We start from the raw sequence: 20,493 nt of genomic DNA, 5'->3' as shown, positions 1-20,493 counted from the left end.
GCATCCAAATGTTCCCACTTGGAGTGACACAGTTTCATCTTAATTGCTAAACCTGAGCTGCCAAAAAGCGGAATTACAATCTATTTGTTGTTGCCAATTAATTTTCCTAAGCATTAACAAGCAGTACACAAAATGGCATAAGGACCATCTGAGGCTGGGTGAAATATTAAAACAGACTTCCAGTCACTGCTTAATTTTATTCAATATCCTTGCTACTTTCCTTTGATAGCAAAGATGAATACTAGATTATTATGCAACACGAGTAAAGACACTGATTTCATAACACCTGTTTCTTTTTGAGAGATTTTAACAACAGAGCTCCATGTTTATGCCTCTGTCTTGAGATAAGCGTGCCCTCAGAAAGATGTGTGTGCTCTTCGTTAGTCTGGCTGTCTCAGACTTCATCTTTTTGTCCAGTTCACTGTGGCCATTAAATGCACCCCCCTGCTGACACTAAACAATGAAAACAAAATTTTATTCAGCTAATAGCTGTGCTAAATTCTGAAGAGGTTTAAAGTTTTAAAGCATATTTGTCCCATTAGAGTGATCACCTCCTTTGCTAAGTGTTTTTTTGCGACCATCAACCACTCCACCAGCTCTGGTGAAGCTCTGCCCCTTAGGATTCTCACCTCCTTGGAGGGCACTCTGGAGCCCTTCCGCCTCGTCCACCAGGTCTCCACGGTAGCGATGAGGCAGGACAGCACCACACCAGCTGCCAGCACGAAGAACACACCAGCAAAGCTATGGATGTCCAAGGCACTGCCACTTTTCTTGGTGCCTACAGCCGAGTACAGGTCACATGGGCTGTCTCTGGGCCACCACTTCAGCTTCAGGATGTCCATATCCCCATTCTGCTGCAGTTCCAAAATCCTGAACATAGAACATGAGTGTTTGGAACTAGTGTTGCACAATCAGTTGAAATTCTGATGCCTGTTCAGAACTACAAGGTACTACAACACTTCAATTCTCTAACTTTCAGTACTTTAAATTCTGTATTTAAATAGGCTCACATCACATGATACTGACCTTGTATTCTTGCTGTAAGTTAATCACATTGCACATTACATGGTCACTTGTGTATCTATAACATTTAAGTCAAGAGTTTTATTACGTTCCCAGAAACAGTTGTTTTGTATTAATAACAAATAAGAATTCAAAAAGCAAGGATGTTAAATCAGATGGAACAATTTGAATACTTTTATAAGTTTTCAGACAAGAGCTTTTAATATCTTGCCATAGTATCCTTTTGATGTCAGACACTGTGATATTTTAATTGGAATCAGTAACCAAGACAAAATTCCTGTATTGTCGCATTCCTAGATGGAACACTGAGCTCACGGCTATGTGCATCAGTAAGCTGACTCAATCTGACCGTTTAGTGAAATGATGCAGAGGTTCTAACCACATTAAAGATTCATGGTGAGGACAAGTAACTAGAGACTATGGTTCAACAAGTAGATACAAGTAAGCCAATAAAAGAGAAACATATAGCCTATAGACATTACATTGCAGCTGCCTAATAATAAGTATTGACGTGTCTTTTCTAAGGTTGTAATGTGTGACTCAATCCAGCCTCCAGAGAGTTCTGCACTATCCTACAATCCACTGTTTATGTTCTGTCCAGTGGCATCTGTTGCTGCAGTGGCTGGATTTCCACTCCACTTGCCAACACCAGAGGGCAGTGTCTGCTCAGAAATAAAAGCAGGTGACAACATTCTTTCTTCTGCGCCAATCATAAAAAATGTGTGTTCTTAATGAAGAGGGGAATAGTTTGCAATTCAGTCCAACAACTGAATATGAATGATGATGAAAACAACACAGAGGTTTTATGAGCTCTTTGCACTGATTGACTAGTTTGCACTGCGGCGCTGTGTCTCTGGCCTGACTGCCTGACTGCCTCTAGTGGCAAGTGACACAATGTAGACCCTCCCCTGAAGGAGAAAGCTGTGAACTGCAAAGTCTCTGCATTGAGATTCACTCTACACACACCACCTCCTGGCATCATCATCAGCACAAAAACTGTGCACCAAGTGCTTTATGGATTTCCATGGCCCACAATGCCAAACGTTGCGTGGAGTGGTGTAAAGCACACGGCCACTGGCCTCTAGAGCAATGGAAATGTTTTCTGTGGAGTGATAAATCACGCTTTTCTATCTGGCAGTCTGAATGACGAGTCTGTATTTGGTGAACGCGAGGAGAACATTATCTGCCTGACTGCACTGTGCCAAGTTTGGTGGAGGAAGGATAATGCTATGGGGTTGTTTTTCAGGGGTTGGCTCCTTAGTTTCAGGGAAATCTTAATGCCTCAGCATATCAAGACATTTTGGACAATTGTATGCTTACAATGTTGTGGGAACATTTTGGTCTAAGGCACTTTTCTGTTCCAGCATGACTGAGCCCCAGTGCACAAAGCCATGTCCATACAGGCATGGCTGGGTGAATTTGATGTAGAAGAACTGACTGGCCAGTACAGAGCACTGACCTCAACCCCATCAAACACCTTTGGGATGAACTAGCACAGGGTCTGTGAGCCAGACCCTCTCATACGACATCAGTGAACGAACGGACAAAAATTCCCACAGACACACTCCAAAATCTTGTAGAAAGCTTCCCAGAAGAGTGGAAGCTGTTATAGCGGAAAACAAGGGATTAGCTCAATATTAACGCCTGTGGATTTATTAATGGGACGTCATGAAAACTCCTGCAGGTGTAATGTGTAGGTGACCCAATACATCTGTCCATATAGTGTATTCGATTTTTATAACTTTTATAATGTTTAATACTCAAAATGGAAACATTAACACACGTACACACACAAACATAACATGCAAAAAAGATCAGAGTAAAAGCTGTAACCTAATTACTCCTCTTTATTTCTGATTTCTGATTATATTAATCAAACATATTACATAAAACATACTCAGAAAAATTAAAAAGAACTTCAAATGGATTGCATTGGTAGTGAACATGATATGTGGCAGGAAAACAAGCCAACATTTCTGATTATTTTTCATTATATAGAAAGCAAGCCAAGCAAAAGTAAATAATAGCTCTTCTGGTCACAGGAGACTCAGTATGTGATAAAATGCAGCGTGGGCCAGATGAGTATTATTTACAGGGTTTTCTAATGCAAACAAAAAGACTTGTTTCATTCTTAGTATTTCCAGGGCAGTGATGTGTAAATTGCCCTGTACAGTGTTTAGAAGCATTTTTCCACTGTTTTGAATATTTTTTCCTATTTCATTTGGAAAAAAGAATAGCTTACGTTACTGATTACAGCTCTGTGCAGAATGTCAGTGATCTTGAATGGAACATGCTGTGCGAGAATACCTTCCCCAGCCTGCACGACTACAGCAAAAACAAAATGTACATGTTTTAAAACATCTATCTTAATATTGGCTCAAAGCACTGAACACGTCCCTGAACATGCAGACGTCCTTTTATATTCCTCTTACTACATGCAGTGTACTTTATACAGAGAGAAGCAAAACTACTTGAGCAACAAGGTGAAATGGGTTACTTTTCTCACTTCTACTTCTTCTTTCGGCTGCTCCCTTTAGAGGATCATCTGCCTCCATCTTGCCCTGTCCACTGCCTCCTCTACTTTCACACCAACCATCTCCATGTCCACCTTCACTACATCCATAAACCTTCTCTGAGGTCTACCTCTTCTCCTTCTACCCGGCAGCTCCATCTCCAACATTCTTTGCCCAATATATCCACTATTCCTCCTCAACACATGTCCAAACCATCTCAACCTGGCCTCTCTGGCTTTATCTCCAAACTGCTCCACCTTCACCGTCCCTCTGATCTGCTCATTTCTAATCTTGTCCATCCTGGTCACTCCCAACGAAAATCTCAGCATCGGTTACTTTTCTCACATGTTTATAAAATGTGTAGTCCAGATCAAAACAATGAGCATGTGACTAAAGAACAGAATGTAAGCCTGCATTTGTGAAAAATGTTTATCATATAACAAACCATCCTTGAAAAAATATAATTTGTTGTGTTATTTTCACTCTACCTACTTCAGCTGAGCATAAGCACTGGGACAAATTAAAGTTGGTGTTTGGTCCCAACCCCTTAACCTGCCTCATGTTAAATGGGTCTGTAACTCATTGACATCACCACATACTTGATAACTTAATTTGGAATGTTCTGTCAAGCCCTGCGATGGACTGGCGACCTGTCCAGGTTGTATCCCGTATCCTGCCTTCTGCCTAATGACCGCTGACATAGGCTCGAGCAACCCTATTTAGATGGATAGATGGATGGATGTCCTGTCAAGCCTTTATGGCAGGCCCTTTCTTCCTTCTTCTTACTGCTTTGTTTGGGGTTTTCAGGTTCTCAATCCAGGTGACATTGATGCTCATTTAGTTGAAATTAGGAGACAGACTTGGCAACTTTCCACTTTTTCTTTCTAATGAACTTGGGTCATTGTCTTGACATGGAAAGACAAGATGTTTATGCACATTTGAGAATTGATTCTGCTGCTAAGGTCAGCAGTGACATCATCAGTAAAGACCAGTGAACCATTCCAGAAACAACCATGCTTGCTCAAGCCATGACACTATCTCCTCCATGCTTGAAAGATGAAGTGGCTTCTTAGTGTCACTCTCTTTGCTCGAGAACCCTTCTGGCTCATCTTTGCACTTCTTTATGAATTCCAACGTGGCCCTTCTGTTCTTGTTGTTGATGTGCGTGGCTTGTGTATTCCTTCTCGTGAAGTCTTCCATGAAAGGTGAATACTGACACGTTCACACTCTGGAGAACACTGTGTTAATTTCCTTGGATGTATTTTGGGGGGTTTTTCTTCATTAGCTGCTGTGGGCTTCCTGGGATGACCTGATCATCACAAATTGCTTAAACTACCAGTTGTTTCTTTCTTTTTCAATATGATCGCATACTGTTGTTTTTAAAATGCCCATTCTGCAACGGTTCTGACGGGTATTTGCTTTAAACTCATGTTCAAAACTGCCTGCTTGTTTTTTCCAATATAGTCAATTTGCTAAATTCATCTCGTTTTTGTACCTATAACAAAAACCAAGACCCCTAAGGCAAAATCTAATTACTCCAATCAACCCTACACATTCACAGCTTTTTATATGTGCTTAGAATTAAGGGAATATAGAACAACTGTGCAGTCAGAATCACCTGTCATTCATTTGTCCCAATACATATGCTCATCTCAAACTTGAGGAGTAGCCACCAAGTAAAAAATGTACATTAGTAAGGTTGAAACCTAGAATACAGTCCTGTCATTCTCTTTAATCTCATGCTCATCTTTTAATCTGGAATACACATTTTTTAATCACATAACAAAAAGAACCCATTTCACCTCACTGTCCCAATATTTATCTTCTCACTGTATAAACTACCAGCACTGTGTACAATATAAAGCCAGTGCATTCGGCTTCAAATCCCATCTGTAGAGGTTACATAGAGGTCAGGTGGTATGGCTCACAGCCTTTTATCAATATTGAGTGTTGTGTTTTTGATTGTGCCAACACATTTGACACTGCTGACACAACGGGGGTGGCAAGGGGGGGCTTTGCTGTGATTTGAAATTTAAAGACCACTTACGGAGTGTGTCAAGAACACTTAGCCATGCAACACTGCACACATGCATTACAAGAGAAAGCAAAAAGTGTTTGAGAAAATATCAAGGGCTGAGGTCAGTCCAGTTCAAGGGAATGAACTATATTATTAATGCCTAACAAGCGCAGTGAAACACTCGACCACGCAAGATGAAGTCATTAGATTTTTTTTTTTTTCAAAAGGTGGTAAAGATATACAATACCATCTGAACATGAAGAGGTTCATTCCCTTCGGATACAAAGAGTTTTTGAAAAGTAGGACAGTTGGCGTATTTTGGAAAACACATTTTATGTCTCTGATCACGGTGGTATTAATCATAATAAAGCACTGATATTTCGGTAACACTTTATTTGAAGGCTACCTACATAAGGACTTCATGGCGCATTCATAAGCGCTGAATAATGTGTTTATGAAGCACTACTTGAACATTTATTAAGTGCTTATGTCGGTTCTCGCAACCTGACATAAGATGTTTTATGAAATAAATGACATAATAAGAATAAACCTTGAACATATTTACAGCACTAAACATTTAAAACACTATACATAACTATATATGTCAGCATTCTTAAGACGACATTGTATTAATATCAGGTGAAATATGCCTGGAAACCACCCCCTCTTCCCTCCATGGCATGGATAAGATGATTGATGCAATTATGTATAGGGTTTAAATGTGTTTAGTGCTGTTCAATGTTTATTCTTATTATGTCAGTATAATGTCATTTATTTCATAAAACATCTTATGTCAGGTTGCGAGAACCGACATAAGCACTTAATAAATGTTCAAGCAGTGCTTCATAAACGCATTATTCAGTGCTTATGAATGTGTTATGAAGCCCTTATGTAGGTAGCCTTCAAATAAAGTGTTACCGATATTGCTTAGATGTATAAAGGCCACTTCCAGCAATGTATATAAAGGGAAAAAAATTCTTGAAAGTGGTCTCTAATATGTTTTGAAATGAAACCCTGTGCTCTTTTTAATGTCCAATACATACAGCAGCTTGGCAAGCAGCTATTTATAAACCTCAGTGTTCCCAATGGTCATTCTTATCTACTACAGTCCACACCTCAACACTAGCTTTTACACGGTGTAATACTGGCTTGGTAAACGGTTACAGCCAGGGGATGGCTTGATATTCCAGAGCTGGACATGGCAGCTCTGTTATTTCTTATGACGGAAAGTAACCTTCCACCCGCAGAAGGTCACTTCATATAGAGACCTGTCAGAGAGGCAGGATTGACACGCTTTGAAAAATCAGCTTCTGAAACTAATAGAAAAAGTCCATTACTATATACCTCAATACACTATGCCATTCCATAGGAGATGTGCTGCTTTAGCACCGTGCTAATCATCTAATTATAAGCATTCTAACCAGACAAAAAAAGGACAGAACATGCTGCACAAAAGTGCTTTAAAGAGAGTGTCTCATTCTGTGCTGCAATTTCTCACATTATGTGGTTCTAATTGTTCTGTGTTTTATCTGAGATCTAAGTGTTCACAGCATGTAATATTCTTGTTCTATTGCCTTCCTACTGAATAGCACAAATGAATGATGTTTTTCCACTGAATACCACAAATGAAGGTTCCTTTAGGCAAATGATTATATCCTATGCAACCCTATTGTACTCTATTCTCTATTCTATTCTTTTCTATTAGCTCTGGCCAGAAGTATACTTCCATTTGTTACCTATACATGTATAAGCAGCAAGGCACAGCTGCCTTTCGTCATTGTTGAGAAGCTGTTCTGAAACAGAGGCAGTGAAAAAACAGGCACTTCCCTGTCAAATTATACAGGTCTCCATATGTTGTTCTGCCACTCTTTTTAAAGCGAAAATCTATTCAATGCTTCGGGGGGGCCCTATATAATTAATCACTTGAAAATGGAGTGATACAAGCTGAAGAGAATGTAGCTGCAAACCACAGCTCATTGTTACCTTGGCACCACTGTTTCTTTCCCATTTTATTGATCACCTGCCTGTTCAGTGGAGTCCACAAAGGCACTGCACACCATAATGTGTCGAACAAGCGTTGTAACGTTAATGGCTCTGCAAATCAGCTTTCCTCTCCAGACCATCATGGCTTTCAAGAGCCTCCATAAAAACAAAGTAGTTAAGGAAATAAACAACGAGATTTCAGAAGCAGGATCACAAACGACCTTGTGGGTTTCAAGCAGCTGGTCCAGGGGAAATTAACACCCCCATCGGCTAATGAATTAACACTCCGACACCTCCTGCAAATGAGGAAGGGTGTGATCTTTTACGGCATGTCCACTGAGGACCAGCAGTCCTGTTTCAACCTGAGGAAGTCACTACATCAGATCTGGAAGAGCCATGACTAGAGGTATCAACACAGACATTAATTATCTCTCAGTGAGGCAAACTAATCTCTGAAAACTGAATGGGCTTCATGGATCAATGCCAAAGAAGAACCACGGAAGGGTTGCTCCGAAAACACTGACAGTATGTGGAGGTTCCTTAAAACTTCATAAAACGTTCTTCACATGCCCACGTACTGCTTATAAAAATGTTCTTTAAAGACATATCCTTTAGAAGTGGTTCTTCTATGGCATCGCAGTGAGGGATCCTCTGGTACCTTTGTTTTTAAGAGTGTAGACTAAATTCTAAAGCTAATGTAGAGGAGTTAATAAGCGACCTTGGGTTTGTGAAAGGCGCTATATAAATGTCATTTATTATTATTATTAATACACTCACAAATATCTTTACTGTCTTTCTGCAACACCCAGCTCTTTGCAGGTCACATTCGCCGTGTGTCTGTCTCTCGTCCTTTTCGTCCAGTTTCTATCTCTATCTCCCTCTCTGTCTTCTTCCCGCTCCCCTTTTCCCTTTTTTTGCCTTCACCTAAAGAACCAGCAGGAAAAACAACAGCTTGCTAATTTGCAACAGTCGACGTTTTATTTATTTATTAATTTTTCTCCACACGTCTCGCCCTGACAGTTCCTTAATTTGGGCCCTGGGTACAGAGAGGTGCACAGAGACTATGCATCAGGTGCTTGAGTAACATGCCTGCATGCTAATGCACAACTCTGGGAGAGAAGAAGGAGTAGGAGGAGGGTGAGACCGAGCGAATGAGATCAAGACGAAGAGGCTGTAAGCCCATATCCTTGTTAAAGCAGCCGCTTTTGATTGATAGACTGGTGACGACATCTAACAGGCAGCAAACGCACTACTTTACTCAGTGCCTGTCCCTGCAATCCGCCACTTTGGAAAAGCTTCCCAGTTTCTGACCAAATGTGGAGACAGACTGAGCTGGCTTGGGCCCCTGTCCATTTGCATGGGCTAATTGCAAATGCTTGACCTTGCTAATGGTTAAAAGGGTCCAGACTGCTCTGATACAGTTGAAAGGAATTTTAGACTTTTTCTTACAGTTGTCCGTCTTGGCCAAGAGCTAGTCGGGTTTAAAGATAAGCTTCAAAGATCATTTTGATTCCTCCCCCGTACTTAGTAAACGAACAGAGAACCTGTTGCTTTAAAACACATTTAAATGGAAACCAATAGACAGCTGCTTTAGCATCTGCCCTTTCACTTCTATTATAAATATTTGTTGAATCAAAGAGTGTCTGTTCTTTCAGGGGATGAGATTAGGTTGGGAAAATGTCGGAGTATTCCTTTAAATGCGACAAGCTTTCAGCTGAGACCCCAGACGACTCCAAAAAAAGCCTCCGGAGTTCCGCATTGAGGTGTTTTGGATGTATGTCTGCTGCAAAACTCATTTCTCCCTTCTTGGAGGTGTGTTGTGGGCAGGGATTTGTGGCTCTCTCTCCTTTAGGTCTTGTCTGTCATGCAGTCCTCCTCACTCGGCTATCCTTCCTCCTGGGCCCTGCACTCCGATTAGAGTGTTGGACTAGCTGGAGCTGTTGCTATGGCAACCAGCTGCGGCAGAAATGATCACGTTATTAGATGTCTCTGACTGCAGGCAGACAAACTACTAGATATCAGCAAGAAAGAATGACAAGTAAAAAAAGGGTAAGGTAAAAATCGAAGAATAAAAAGGCACTAGTTTTCACAGCTGACAAAATGAATCAGAACATTGCAGAGGTGCCAAAACTAATAATCTTAATAGAGAGAGACAGCTGTATAACTCCCCTCCCACCCCACAACACACACACACACACACACACACACCTCGAGTCGAGGGATCGCTCTCTGTAATTACTTATAATCGCTCATTAAGTTTGGAGAGTTTGGGAGGGGTTTAGCTCAACTCTTCAAAGCTTAAACCAATAGCCAGAAGTTTCCCATGCAAAAGAGTCATGCAGTGTTCATGCAATGCATTAACCCAACAACTGGGTTGCCAGTTGCGCAGAGATAGTGCGCCACAATTGCAAGCACTTTCGATCAGCATGACAATGGACTTGAAATGCCGTGTTCACAGGCACCACTTTGTTCACAGCCTTTTATACAGGCTGAGTAGGAGCTGTTACCCATGGGCGCCTGCCAAGAGAATCTAACTAGATTCACATCTGTCCTGCGAAAGGACTGCCGCCACGTCATGCCAAATGTCGGTGATTAGCAGGTCGAGTTAGCTCTAATGAGAATACGTTAGCTTTCAGGTCAATCTTGTCAAAATACCAATTTGCCCAAGGTGCCACATGGAACCCTGGCTGTGAAGACACTTCTGATTATATTTCAAAACATCAACACATGAACTGTCACCTCAGAGTCCACAGAACTGTGCATATATCAGACATGTAGTCATAATGCTACATACTGTAGCACTATAAAGTAACTGATTATTACAATCAAACTGGATCATACAGTACTGTGCATAAGTCACATACCCAGACATCCCAAGTGTCCCGGAAGCTCTGGGAGTCTCCCGCATATTATATGATTATACATAGTGGCTCCCTGATGCCCACAAGTCAGATAAAATCTCCTGGAATCTAGAACGAGCGGCCAAGAGTACACAAACGCACACGTAGGCGACACAGACTTTTTTTTCCCGATCACGCAAAAACAAAAAAAAAGTGGCCATTAAGCACAACTTGTATAAGGAAGATAAAAGTCAAAGGAAAATCAAGAATTCCGAATCTGGAGTTCAAAATCTGATTAAAAGATATAGACAAAACCATGCAAGACCTGGTAGAGTACCAAAATATCACCACCAGATAAACAGAACTCAAAGCTTTTATCTCTGATAGGGGAGAAAATCAAGCTCCACTCTTGCTTCTGAAAAAAATCCACAGGTGTTTCTGTCCATCCTTCCACTTAAAGAATACAACATAACATTATGGGTCTGACAGGACACGTAGCTGTCAAGAAGTCATTATTGAGATACGGAAATAAAAAAAGAGAAGATTATTTGAAAAATAAATAAATAAATAAATAAGAACAAGGACTAGTAAGTCTAGAGTCCAGACCTCACTGATGAACGTGTTTGGGATCATTTGGATTGTGAAAAAAAATGCTTGAAGACTGAAGACTGAGCTTTGGAGGCGTTGAAAATATCCCTGCAGATTTCTCAAAAACCTGAGAGCGAGTCTCTTAAAAATAACGGAAGCTGCAATAAAGGCAAAAATGTGTTATTATATTGAGGTGCTGAGGCTTCGGTGTAATTTTCCGTTAATTTTCCGTCAAGTTTTTCTGCTTTTTCCCTGATGCTGTAAAAACCTTGTTCTTAATGACTGTTCTGACTGGAAATTAATTGATGGGTGGTTCCTGACTTTGGCGTAAGAGTTTAGGTCAATATATAACCCAATATAAAATAGTCATTAAAATAAAAGCAAGCCACAGAACAGAATGCATCAGTACAACGTGATTTTAGTGAAACACTAACTATCATACTTCATCATAGGCAAACCTATCTTGTCTAATTTGGGCTGGTTTGTGTTGACCTCACAGTAAGTGGAGTGTACACTGGATTATCTATAAAAACACAGATACTGAATCAGACTCCATATTGGCCAGGGAAAACCAGAACTTTGATATTTATGCGCCTATCATTCACATATATCCTAAAGGAGCAACAGACCATATTTTTCCACAACAAAATGTCAAGAAAAATGAACATTAATATTTGATGCTGTGGAATACAGTCTGCCAGAAAATGATCTTTTGTTTCTGCAATGTTCAGGTCCAACATACAGGCCAGTTTCATTCCAGTATCATTTTACTTACTGGCAGCCAATCGACATGTGCTATATGATCCCACTATTTCTACTGGAACCTCTACAAACACACTCCACTCCACTGACTGACTGTTTCTGGCGCTGGAAGTCAGTTTGAATCAAACTTGACACTACTGAAATGTATATGTCTCAAAGAGAGAACAATCTTGACCTCTGTGTTACACCTCCAACAAAAATAAATACCTTCTGTAAGACTCACTCACTCTCTTTCTTCAGTGCACTGCAGGCTTAGACACATCAGTCAGTAACGGTCCACCTACATCGTAACTTACACTGATCAGCCACAACATTAAAACCACTTTGTTTCTACTCTCATCGTCCATTTTATCAGCTCCACTTACTATATAGGAGCACTTTGTGGTTCTACATTCACAGAATGTTGTCCATCTGTTTCTTTGCATACTTTAGCCCCCTTTTAACCTGTTCTTCAATGATCAGGACCACCACAGAGCAGGTATTATTTGGACGGTGAATCATTCTCAGCACTGCAGTGACACTGATGTGGTGATGGTGTGTTTGTGTGTGCTGCACTGATACGAGTGGATCAGACACAGCAGTGCTGCCAGAGTTTTTAAACACCTTAGTGTTGTTGCTGGACTGAGAATGGCCCACCAACCAAAAATATCTAGCCAACAGGTGTGAACAACAGTGAAGAACTAGGGGAAGATGAACACAAACTGCAGCAACAAATGAGCTGCTGTCTCTAACTTTACATCTACAAGGTGGACTGACAGGGTGTGTGTGCCTAATAGAGTGGACAGAGAGTGAGCACAGTGTTTACTCCAGCAGCACTGCTGTGTCTGATCCACTCACACCAGCGCAACACATGCTGACACGGCACCCCTTTGTCAGTGTTGCTGCAGTGCTGAGAATGAGGAGTTTAATGTTATGGCTGGTGTAAATAAAAAAGTAATCAAAGAACTGTGCATGAAGACAAGTGGTATTCCAAATGCACACGGTCAGTCACACAGCAATTTCACTTAGGGTGCAGAAAATATCACCCACACAAACAAAAATCTATATGCACATATGCCCTGCTTATAAACATGCATGTCTAGATGCAAATTTGACCTGATTGTCCTAATTGCCAGGCATGTCAAACCAGGCTCCTTCCAGGCCAAAGCTCTTTGGAGATTAGTGCTTTCCCTCTTGTAAAGCTCTAAATTCAGTTTACAAAGTGCTGTGGCTTGTGAGGACTGACATGTATCGTACACGCTATTCTATGTTAACATATGGTCTTTTGCTTATATTTATCACTGTTGTCATCTTGCTGTCATAGACTCTTTTATTCCTCTGTTCATCATGCTTTTCATCTACACAAGCTACCACAAGTCAATTTAAGGAAAAGCAAATTGGACCAATACGCCACCAAAATATTGCCTCGTAAGGACTAGTGCTGAGTTACTGATCCTCAGTTATTATATTCTGTTGTATCTCAGAAATGCAGGAACAAATGTTTTTAAAGTATCTTTATATAATGTTTCTATAAATTAAGGTTTTATTCCAATTTTGGGCTATGTCTATTTGGCTACAGACCAGTGGCACTGACCTCACATCTGATGAAGGCTCTGGAAAGACTTGTTCTTGCCATCTTCGTCCACTGATGGGACCAGCTATGGATCCTCTGCAATTTGCCTACCAGCCAGGCATTGGAGTGGAGGATGCAATAACTTACCTACCCCACAGAACCCTCGCTCATCTTAAAAAGGTGGGAAGCACTGTTAGAATCATGTTCTTTGATCTATCAAGTGCTTTCAACACCATCAAGCCCACTCTACTAGGGAGCAAGATGGAGAGAGCAGGGGTGGATCACCATCTCATCGCATAGACTATGGACCGCCTCACAAACAGACCGCAGTATGTGTGACTTAAGGACTGCGTATCAGAAACACTGCTCTGCGGCACAGGGGCCCCACAGGGAACAGTCCTGGCCCCATTCCTCTTCACCCACTACACTGCGGACCTCACCCACAACACCTCAACCTGTCACCTCCAGAAATTCTCTGATGATTCTGCCATCAGTGGCTACATCGCCGACAACGATGAAAGCGAATACAGAGAAGTTACAAGGAATTTTGTGGACTGGTGCCAGCAGAACTGACTCCAGATCAACACGGCTAAAACCAAAGAGCTGGTGGGGGATTTCCGTAGGACTACGTTCTCCTCACCCACTCCAGTGAACATCCAGGAAAGGAACATTGAGATTGTCAAGATTGTCTACAAGTACCAAGTGTTCATCTAAACAACAAACTGGACTGGTCTGACAACACACTATACAAGAAAGGCCAGAGCAGACTCCACCTGCTGAGGAGGCTCCGGTCCTTTGGAACACAGGGTGGACTTCTCCACTCTTTTTATGACTCTGTGGTGGCATCAGCCATCTTCTACGGCATTGTCTGCTGGGGAGGTGGCATTACAGCAGCAGACAGGAAGAAACTGGACGAGCTTATCAGGAAGGCTGGTTCTGTCCTGGGCTGTGCATTGGACCCAGTGGGGGAGGTGGGGGAGAGGAGGATGTTGGCCAAGCTTGCATCTATAATGGACAACCCCTCTCACCCTCTACAGGAGGCAGCTGCAGCACTGGGCAGCTCCTTCAGTGACCGGCTCCTCCACCTGTGATGCGGAAAAGAGATACCGCAGCTCCTTTCTCCCCACGGCTGTTCGGCTCTACAACCAAAACCTGTCCTAGCAGAGACTCAGACACTCTCCGTCGTAAACACACTATGGGTTCACACCTCACTCTATCCTGGTGCACTCTATCACGAACACACCACATAGACCTGTATCTTATCCTACCTCTAATTAATGCATGGTATCTTAATTCTAGTTTTATTTTTTATTTTTTAATATTTTTCTGCAAACAGACGCCTTGCTTATTTATTTATTTCTACAGTATATCTTATATTTTGTTTTATGTGTGATGCACATCTTTGTCTACTTACTGCTCTTTATCTGCCCACTGTGTTTTCTGCTGTAACAATGCAAATTTCCCCCAGTGGGATAATAAAAGTATATCTTATCTTATCTTATCTTATCTTATTTGTCCATTCGCCATTAAATGTTCATACAATGTTAAACACAGCTGGCTTATCGAAACACGTAAAAAATAAATAAATAAATAAGGAATGGCTAAGTTTTGATATGACAGCAATGATATGCTCCGCGCAGTGGTCTGATGCAAGAAGTCTCAAAACAGAGCATGTATCATAGAGCTTGGTCTGTTTTCCCTCGCCAATGTTTCATGAGCCATAGGGGACACATTTAGCAAGCTGCTCTATTAAAATCAGCACTGATGGCTCCCCGTGAGCCTGACAGTGTCCCAACAGTAATGGCAAGGAATTAAATATGACTGTCAATTAATAGCTTGTTTACTTTCATAAGCACCATTACAGACAACACAGGGCTCTGCATACTGACAGCAATAATAGGAGGAAAGCCCACATACTGGGAGCCACCCTGGCTTCTAATGCTGATGGAACAAGTCTTTTCAAATCTTGTGAGAATATAAAGCGGTTAACAAACCGCCGTAAAGGAAACAACACAGCATGAAGATGAGTTTATCATTCGGATTTGATGGTGTGTCTCTGTTATGCCAAGTTTGCGCTGCAGTATGGACGCAGTGCTGGCTTGAGATTAGTTGAGTCTTGAGTGCAATGTTGGACGCGGAGTTGGTGTTTACTTCTACGGATCTTAGTCTGAGTCAGTGCTAAGCTACAGCAGATTATTATTACTGTTAGAACAAGCAAATTGGCACCAGTTTAATCAAACCACCAAGAACTGTGTTTCTCAAACCAATATAAAGAAAAGTGTTCAAAAATGATCAAAGTGAAATGTCCCAGTTCTTCACCAAACATGTGGCTTAGTCCTTTGCTCAGATACACCCATGTATCATATGCAGATGTTTGGCAGCTCTTTTGATGTGTTTGAAGGGGTTTATCCCTTCTGTTCACTTAAAGGAAGAGGAGACCACAAAAACTGACTGGATATTCCAACCACACAATGACAAGATGCTACACTGCTCATCAAGTGCTTATCAAGGTAATCTAGACCTAATTCATTGGCCTTTTAGTTACCGTACAAGTGCACTATGTAGGCTGACCGTTGGCCATCAATAGAAAGGAACAACAGGACCACTGCTTACCAGATATTACTTGGGTGGTAGATCATTCTCAGTACAGCAGAGGTACCAAAATGCAGACTCATATGACATGGACTCAAGTCAGACTCAAGCCACAAATTCACAAAATCCAACATCAAAAAAGACTTTGGTAACACTTTATTTGAAGGCTACCTACATAAGGACTTCATGACGCATTCACATAAACATATAAACATATTTAAAACACTATACATAACTATTTATGTCAGCATTCTTAAGACGACATTGTACTGATATCAGGTGAAATATGCCTGGAAACCACCCCCTCTTCCCTCCATGGCATGGATAAGATGACTGATGCAATTATGTATAGGGTTTAAAATGTTTAGTGCTGTAAATATGTTCAACGTTTATTCATATTATGTCAGCACAATGTCATTTATTTCATAAAACATCTTATGTCAGGTTGCGAGAACCGACATAAGCACTTAATAAATGTTCAAGTAGTGCTTCATAAACACATTACTCAGTGCTTATGAATGCGTCATAAAGCCCTTATGCAGGTAGCCTTCAAATAAAGTGTTACCAAGACTTTTGACTTAACTTTGAACAGAAGACCAGTGACTCAAAACTCAAAACATCCCCCTCATTGTGTTTCCACTGCTTTCCTACCTCAGTAACTACTGTGTTTATGTATGTTGCTCACAGATCACAGCATGTTAAATATCTCTGCACCTTATTCTCACTACCTCATGTCCAGAAATGTGCGCTGTGTCAGTGCTGCACTGTCCTGTCTGTTTACTGTGTCTAATGTCTGTTTAATTTATCATATTTATTGCTTAATTTGTTGTTTGCACACCATGTCTGCACGTTCGCACTCTGTGCTTTTTGTTCCTTGTTGCACCGTGATGTTCCTGGAGGAACATAATTTCACTCCACTGTGTACTTGTACGTAGATGGAATGACAATAACAGCCTCTTGACTTGACTCGAGTCATTTTGCTCTCTTATCTGTACATTTTGTTCAGCGTTGTCTTTTTGGTTTCTACTGTTTGTCGGTTGTTAGTCATTTATATACAGCTACTTGTTGTCATTGTTTCCCCATGTGGAAAAAAAAATATATTTGGACATGTATTTTTATACATTTCAAATACATTTCAAATACATTGCAATCCATGCTGAAATACATTCCAAACATTAAATGTATTTCAGAATATGTCGCCATCTTAACAAATCAAAATACACAGAAATGTACCACAGTAAAATAAATGTATGTAAATGTATTCATGAATTCATTTAAAAATGTAGCCAAAATACTTGTCTAATGCACTTCAGTGTTTGGTCTGCAGTAGCATAATTTTAAGAATTAGCAAATGAACATTTAACTAGGCAATAGCAGGTGTTGTAGGTGTTGATACACTGTGAAAATGATGACAGGTTGATGTTTTGATATTTTATTTATTTGGAATACATTGTGTGTGAGCATTGTCTTTACACATATGTACAATGACCACAAGGTGTCGCTACAAGTAGGTATTTCTCACTTAACGATCAATAAAATTCATTATCATATCAGACTGCTACCATGTCAGTGTCACTGCTGTACTCAGAATGTTCCACCATCACCTGATCAGTAGTGGGCCTTACAAAGTGCACCTGTACGTAAGGTATGTAAGGTGTTTCTGATAAAATGGCCAGTGACTGTAGATACATGGTAGGTGTTTCTGATAAAATGGCCAACAACTGTGGATACAATATAGGTGTTTCTGATAAAATGGCCAATAACTGTGGATACAAAGGGGGTGTTTCTGATAAAATGGCCAATAACTGTGGATACAAAGGGGGTGTTTCTGATAAAATGGCCAACGACTGTGGATACAAAGGGGGTGTTTCTGATAAAATGGCCAACGACTGTGGATACAAAGGGGGTGTTTCTGATAAAATGGCCAACGACTGCGGATACAATGTAGGTGTTTCTGATAAAATGGCCAATAATTGTGGACACAATGTAGGTGTTTCTCATAAAATGGCCAATAACTGTGGACACAAACTGTAGCTGCTAATGACACCCACTATATATAGAAGTGGTGCAGGTACCTTTATCATACAGTACCTTTGAGAGAAGATGTCCCTGTAGGGGCTACCGTGCTGCATGGCGATGCCGTAGCCTCTGTCCGGCGCACTGTTGCTCACCGTGTAGAACGAGCAGTCCTCATCATTAATGGCCACATACTCCAGCACAGCTGCATCCCACACAAATGCAAAGCGGCCGTACTTCACCTGAAAGAGAGATAGAGGAAAAGAGAGAACAATACAGTCAAATCAGAGACTCTAAAGATGATAATCATATTCAAGACGAGCAGATGCATGAGAGACAGACAGATTCAAAAGCAAATGGTTCGTTTCTAATAATACAAGCAGGTGCTGACTGTTTTGGTAAGACTCAAAGAGAACAGCATGTCATTGAAAAAATGAAAACAGCTGCATTTAATATGGGCAAAATGTGCCTGTCTGCCTTTTTCTCTAATTGTTTGCAGAGGCCTGTAGCAAAACTCAGATGGACAAATCTGACAGTTAAGGGACATTATGCACCTTTGCAAGGTTCAAACTTTGTCATGGTCACATAAATAAGCACGCCAACCTGGTAGTCTTCTCCTCTTGGAGCTATATGAGTTCAAAGAACAGACAATTTGAAATGTTTGCTTTCTCTTGTGAAGTCCCTAAAGCAGAGAAAGGTCAAACAAAGGAGAGAACATGAAAGCCTTTTAACCTTCAATATCTTCAATATCAGCTTCCATTTCTACTGGGTATCCACACAGTTGGCAGCATACAAGGTGATATCCTTGAGTCAGTCAAGCAAAAGGGACCCTTTCACCTCAGCCAGAACATTTTAAGGTGAGGGCTTATGCAAAAATCAATGGGTCCTCACCCCTGATGGCCTCCTTTTAAAGTAAAGCTGGACCTTGAATAAAGTCACTTTGAAGATTGAATGTTGAGGAATTTCCAAAACGAGCTGATATTAAGACAAGATTGATAGTTATTGCCTCTCTGAAAAAGTCAAGCCATAAAAAACCCTCATTTTTGTTTTCTAGCCATGTTTCTGACATTTAAACGTTTTCATGGTTTGCTCATAAAATTTTCACACCTCTGCAGTCGAGACCAGGAGATCTGAAAGACTGCTAGATCTCTGAAGATGGCCAATATATAAATGTGCATAAATGGCTAAAGCATAAACATGCATGCATAAACACCTCAGTGGCTCCAAACAACTTGACTAGGTCAATCTGTGTAGCTTTGCCGGCTTGTTCAAATGAAAATCTGCTGTAAAAGCCTGCTGATGCCTCCGGGCCCCCCTGCGGATTTCTCGTCATTCAAGTTTTCTTATGACAGAAGGAGCTGTCACACCTCTGCAACCACAGCAGTCACGACTTCAGCAGTTTATGAATTTGAAGTAGGTCCAAACACATGGCTTTCCTGTGTTTTTACCGTTCCTCACTGTACACGTGCACGGCTTATCTGTGATTTATTTAGCTATAATTACACAATTCTTTTCCACCCCAAATTCAACTGTTGCCAGTTCCCACCCGCAAGCTACTGTACGTCTCCCATTTATAGGGCTGCGATGTCACAGAATACAAGTTACATATATGTATTCAGAATAAAGAGTATCTGTATTCTGTCCAAGTTACATTTCGTGAAGCAAGTATTCAGAATGCAATCAAATTTCATCCTTTTATAATACCAAATTTAACAAACATATACCATCTTTAAAAGAAACATGAAAATGCTCACTTATTAACTATTTCAAAGTCAGTGCACGGCATGTAAAGACATACTTGAAAGAAGGACCCAATAAACAGCTTCTTTACAAACCCTGTAGTTCCTGCTAATGTCTGATCAATCAAGGTTGAGGGCCAGTTCTCAGAGTTACTAAATGATGAGCTTAGCATCATCATTGTACTGGACACACGCAGGTATTTTGCGACAAGTAACATACATGTCATTAACATCTACCACACATCCACCCACCTTATAGTCAGATTTGCAAGATGTTGTTATTAGAATATGCCCAATTGTTTGAGAAGTTAATGAGATGGCGGTAGGATTATGGGAGCATCAGTGATGAGAGCCAAAATAACTAAAAATTTCGTTATTCCATTTAAGTAAGTGGATTTGCATGAGATATAATAACAAGAATTTCATGAAAAAAGACCATCCAGTAAGAGCAAGGAATGGTGTGAATGAAGTGAAAATTACAACAGCAGGGCTTCTCCCATGTGCCTTACCGATATGTATTCTTCATGTTTCCTGAATACTGAATGGCGGAGTATTCAGTATTCAACCATCACTGCTTCTGCGCAGTCTGACAGCGTAATGTTATCATTTTAATATGGCAAATTATTGACTGCTTTAAATAACAAATTATTGATTGGTGGTTGGTTAGTGTAGTGGTTAACACCTCTGCCTTCTACACTGTAGACTGGGGTTCAATCCCCACCTGGGTAAACACCCTACACTATACCAATAAGAGTCCTTGGGCAAGACTCCTAACACCGCCTTCGCCTACCTGTAAAAATGATCAAATTGTAAGTCGCTCTGGATAAGAGCGTCAGCCAAATGCTGTAAATGTAAACAGTTCTCTTGC

The 20,493-nt window shown here is 40.8% G+C and overlaps 1 protein-coding gene across 3 annotated transcripts in view; it reads right to left on the bottom strand.

The window, feature by feature from the left end:
* The window catches only part of grid2 (glutamate receptor, ionotropic, delta 2), a 652,613-nt gene that overhangs the window by 8,582 nt on the left and 623,538 nt on the right, over positions 1-20,493 (bottom strand). For all 3 annotated transcript variants that reach the window (XR_001858518.2, XM_017712845.2, XM_017712844.2), the window contains exons 14-15: positions 17,962-18,128; positions 630-870 (exon numbers count right to left, since the gene is read on the bottom strand). Coding sequence is in view for 2 of the 3 variants with exons in the window: in XM_017712845.2 (XP_017568334.1) it covers positions 630-870; positions 17,962-18,128 (408 nt within the window). In the remaining variant the exon portion in view is untranslated. The remainder of the gene's footprint in view (positions 1-629; positions 871-17,961; positions 18,129-20,493) is intronic.

This window comes from Pygocentrus nattereri, chromosome 28 (assembly GCF_015220715.1).
Source record: "Pygocentrus nattereri isolate fPygNat1 chromosome 28, fPygNat1.pri, whole genome shotgun sequence".
Lineage (NCBI taxonomy): Eukaryota > Metazoa > Chordata > Actinopteri > Characiformes > Serrasalmidae > Pygocentrus > Pygocentrus nattereri.
Note: the sequence above shows the minus strand (reverse complement) of the source record. Positions and strands in the feature narration are given on the sequence as shown.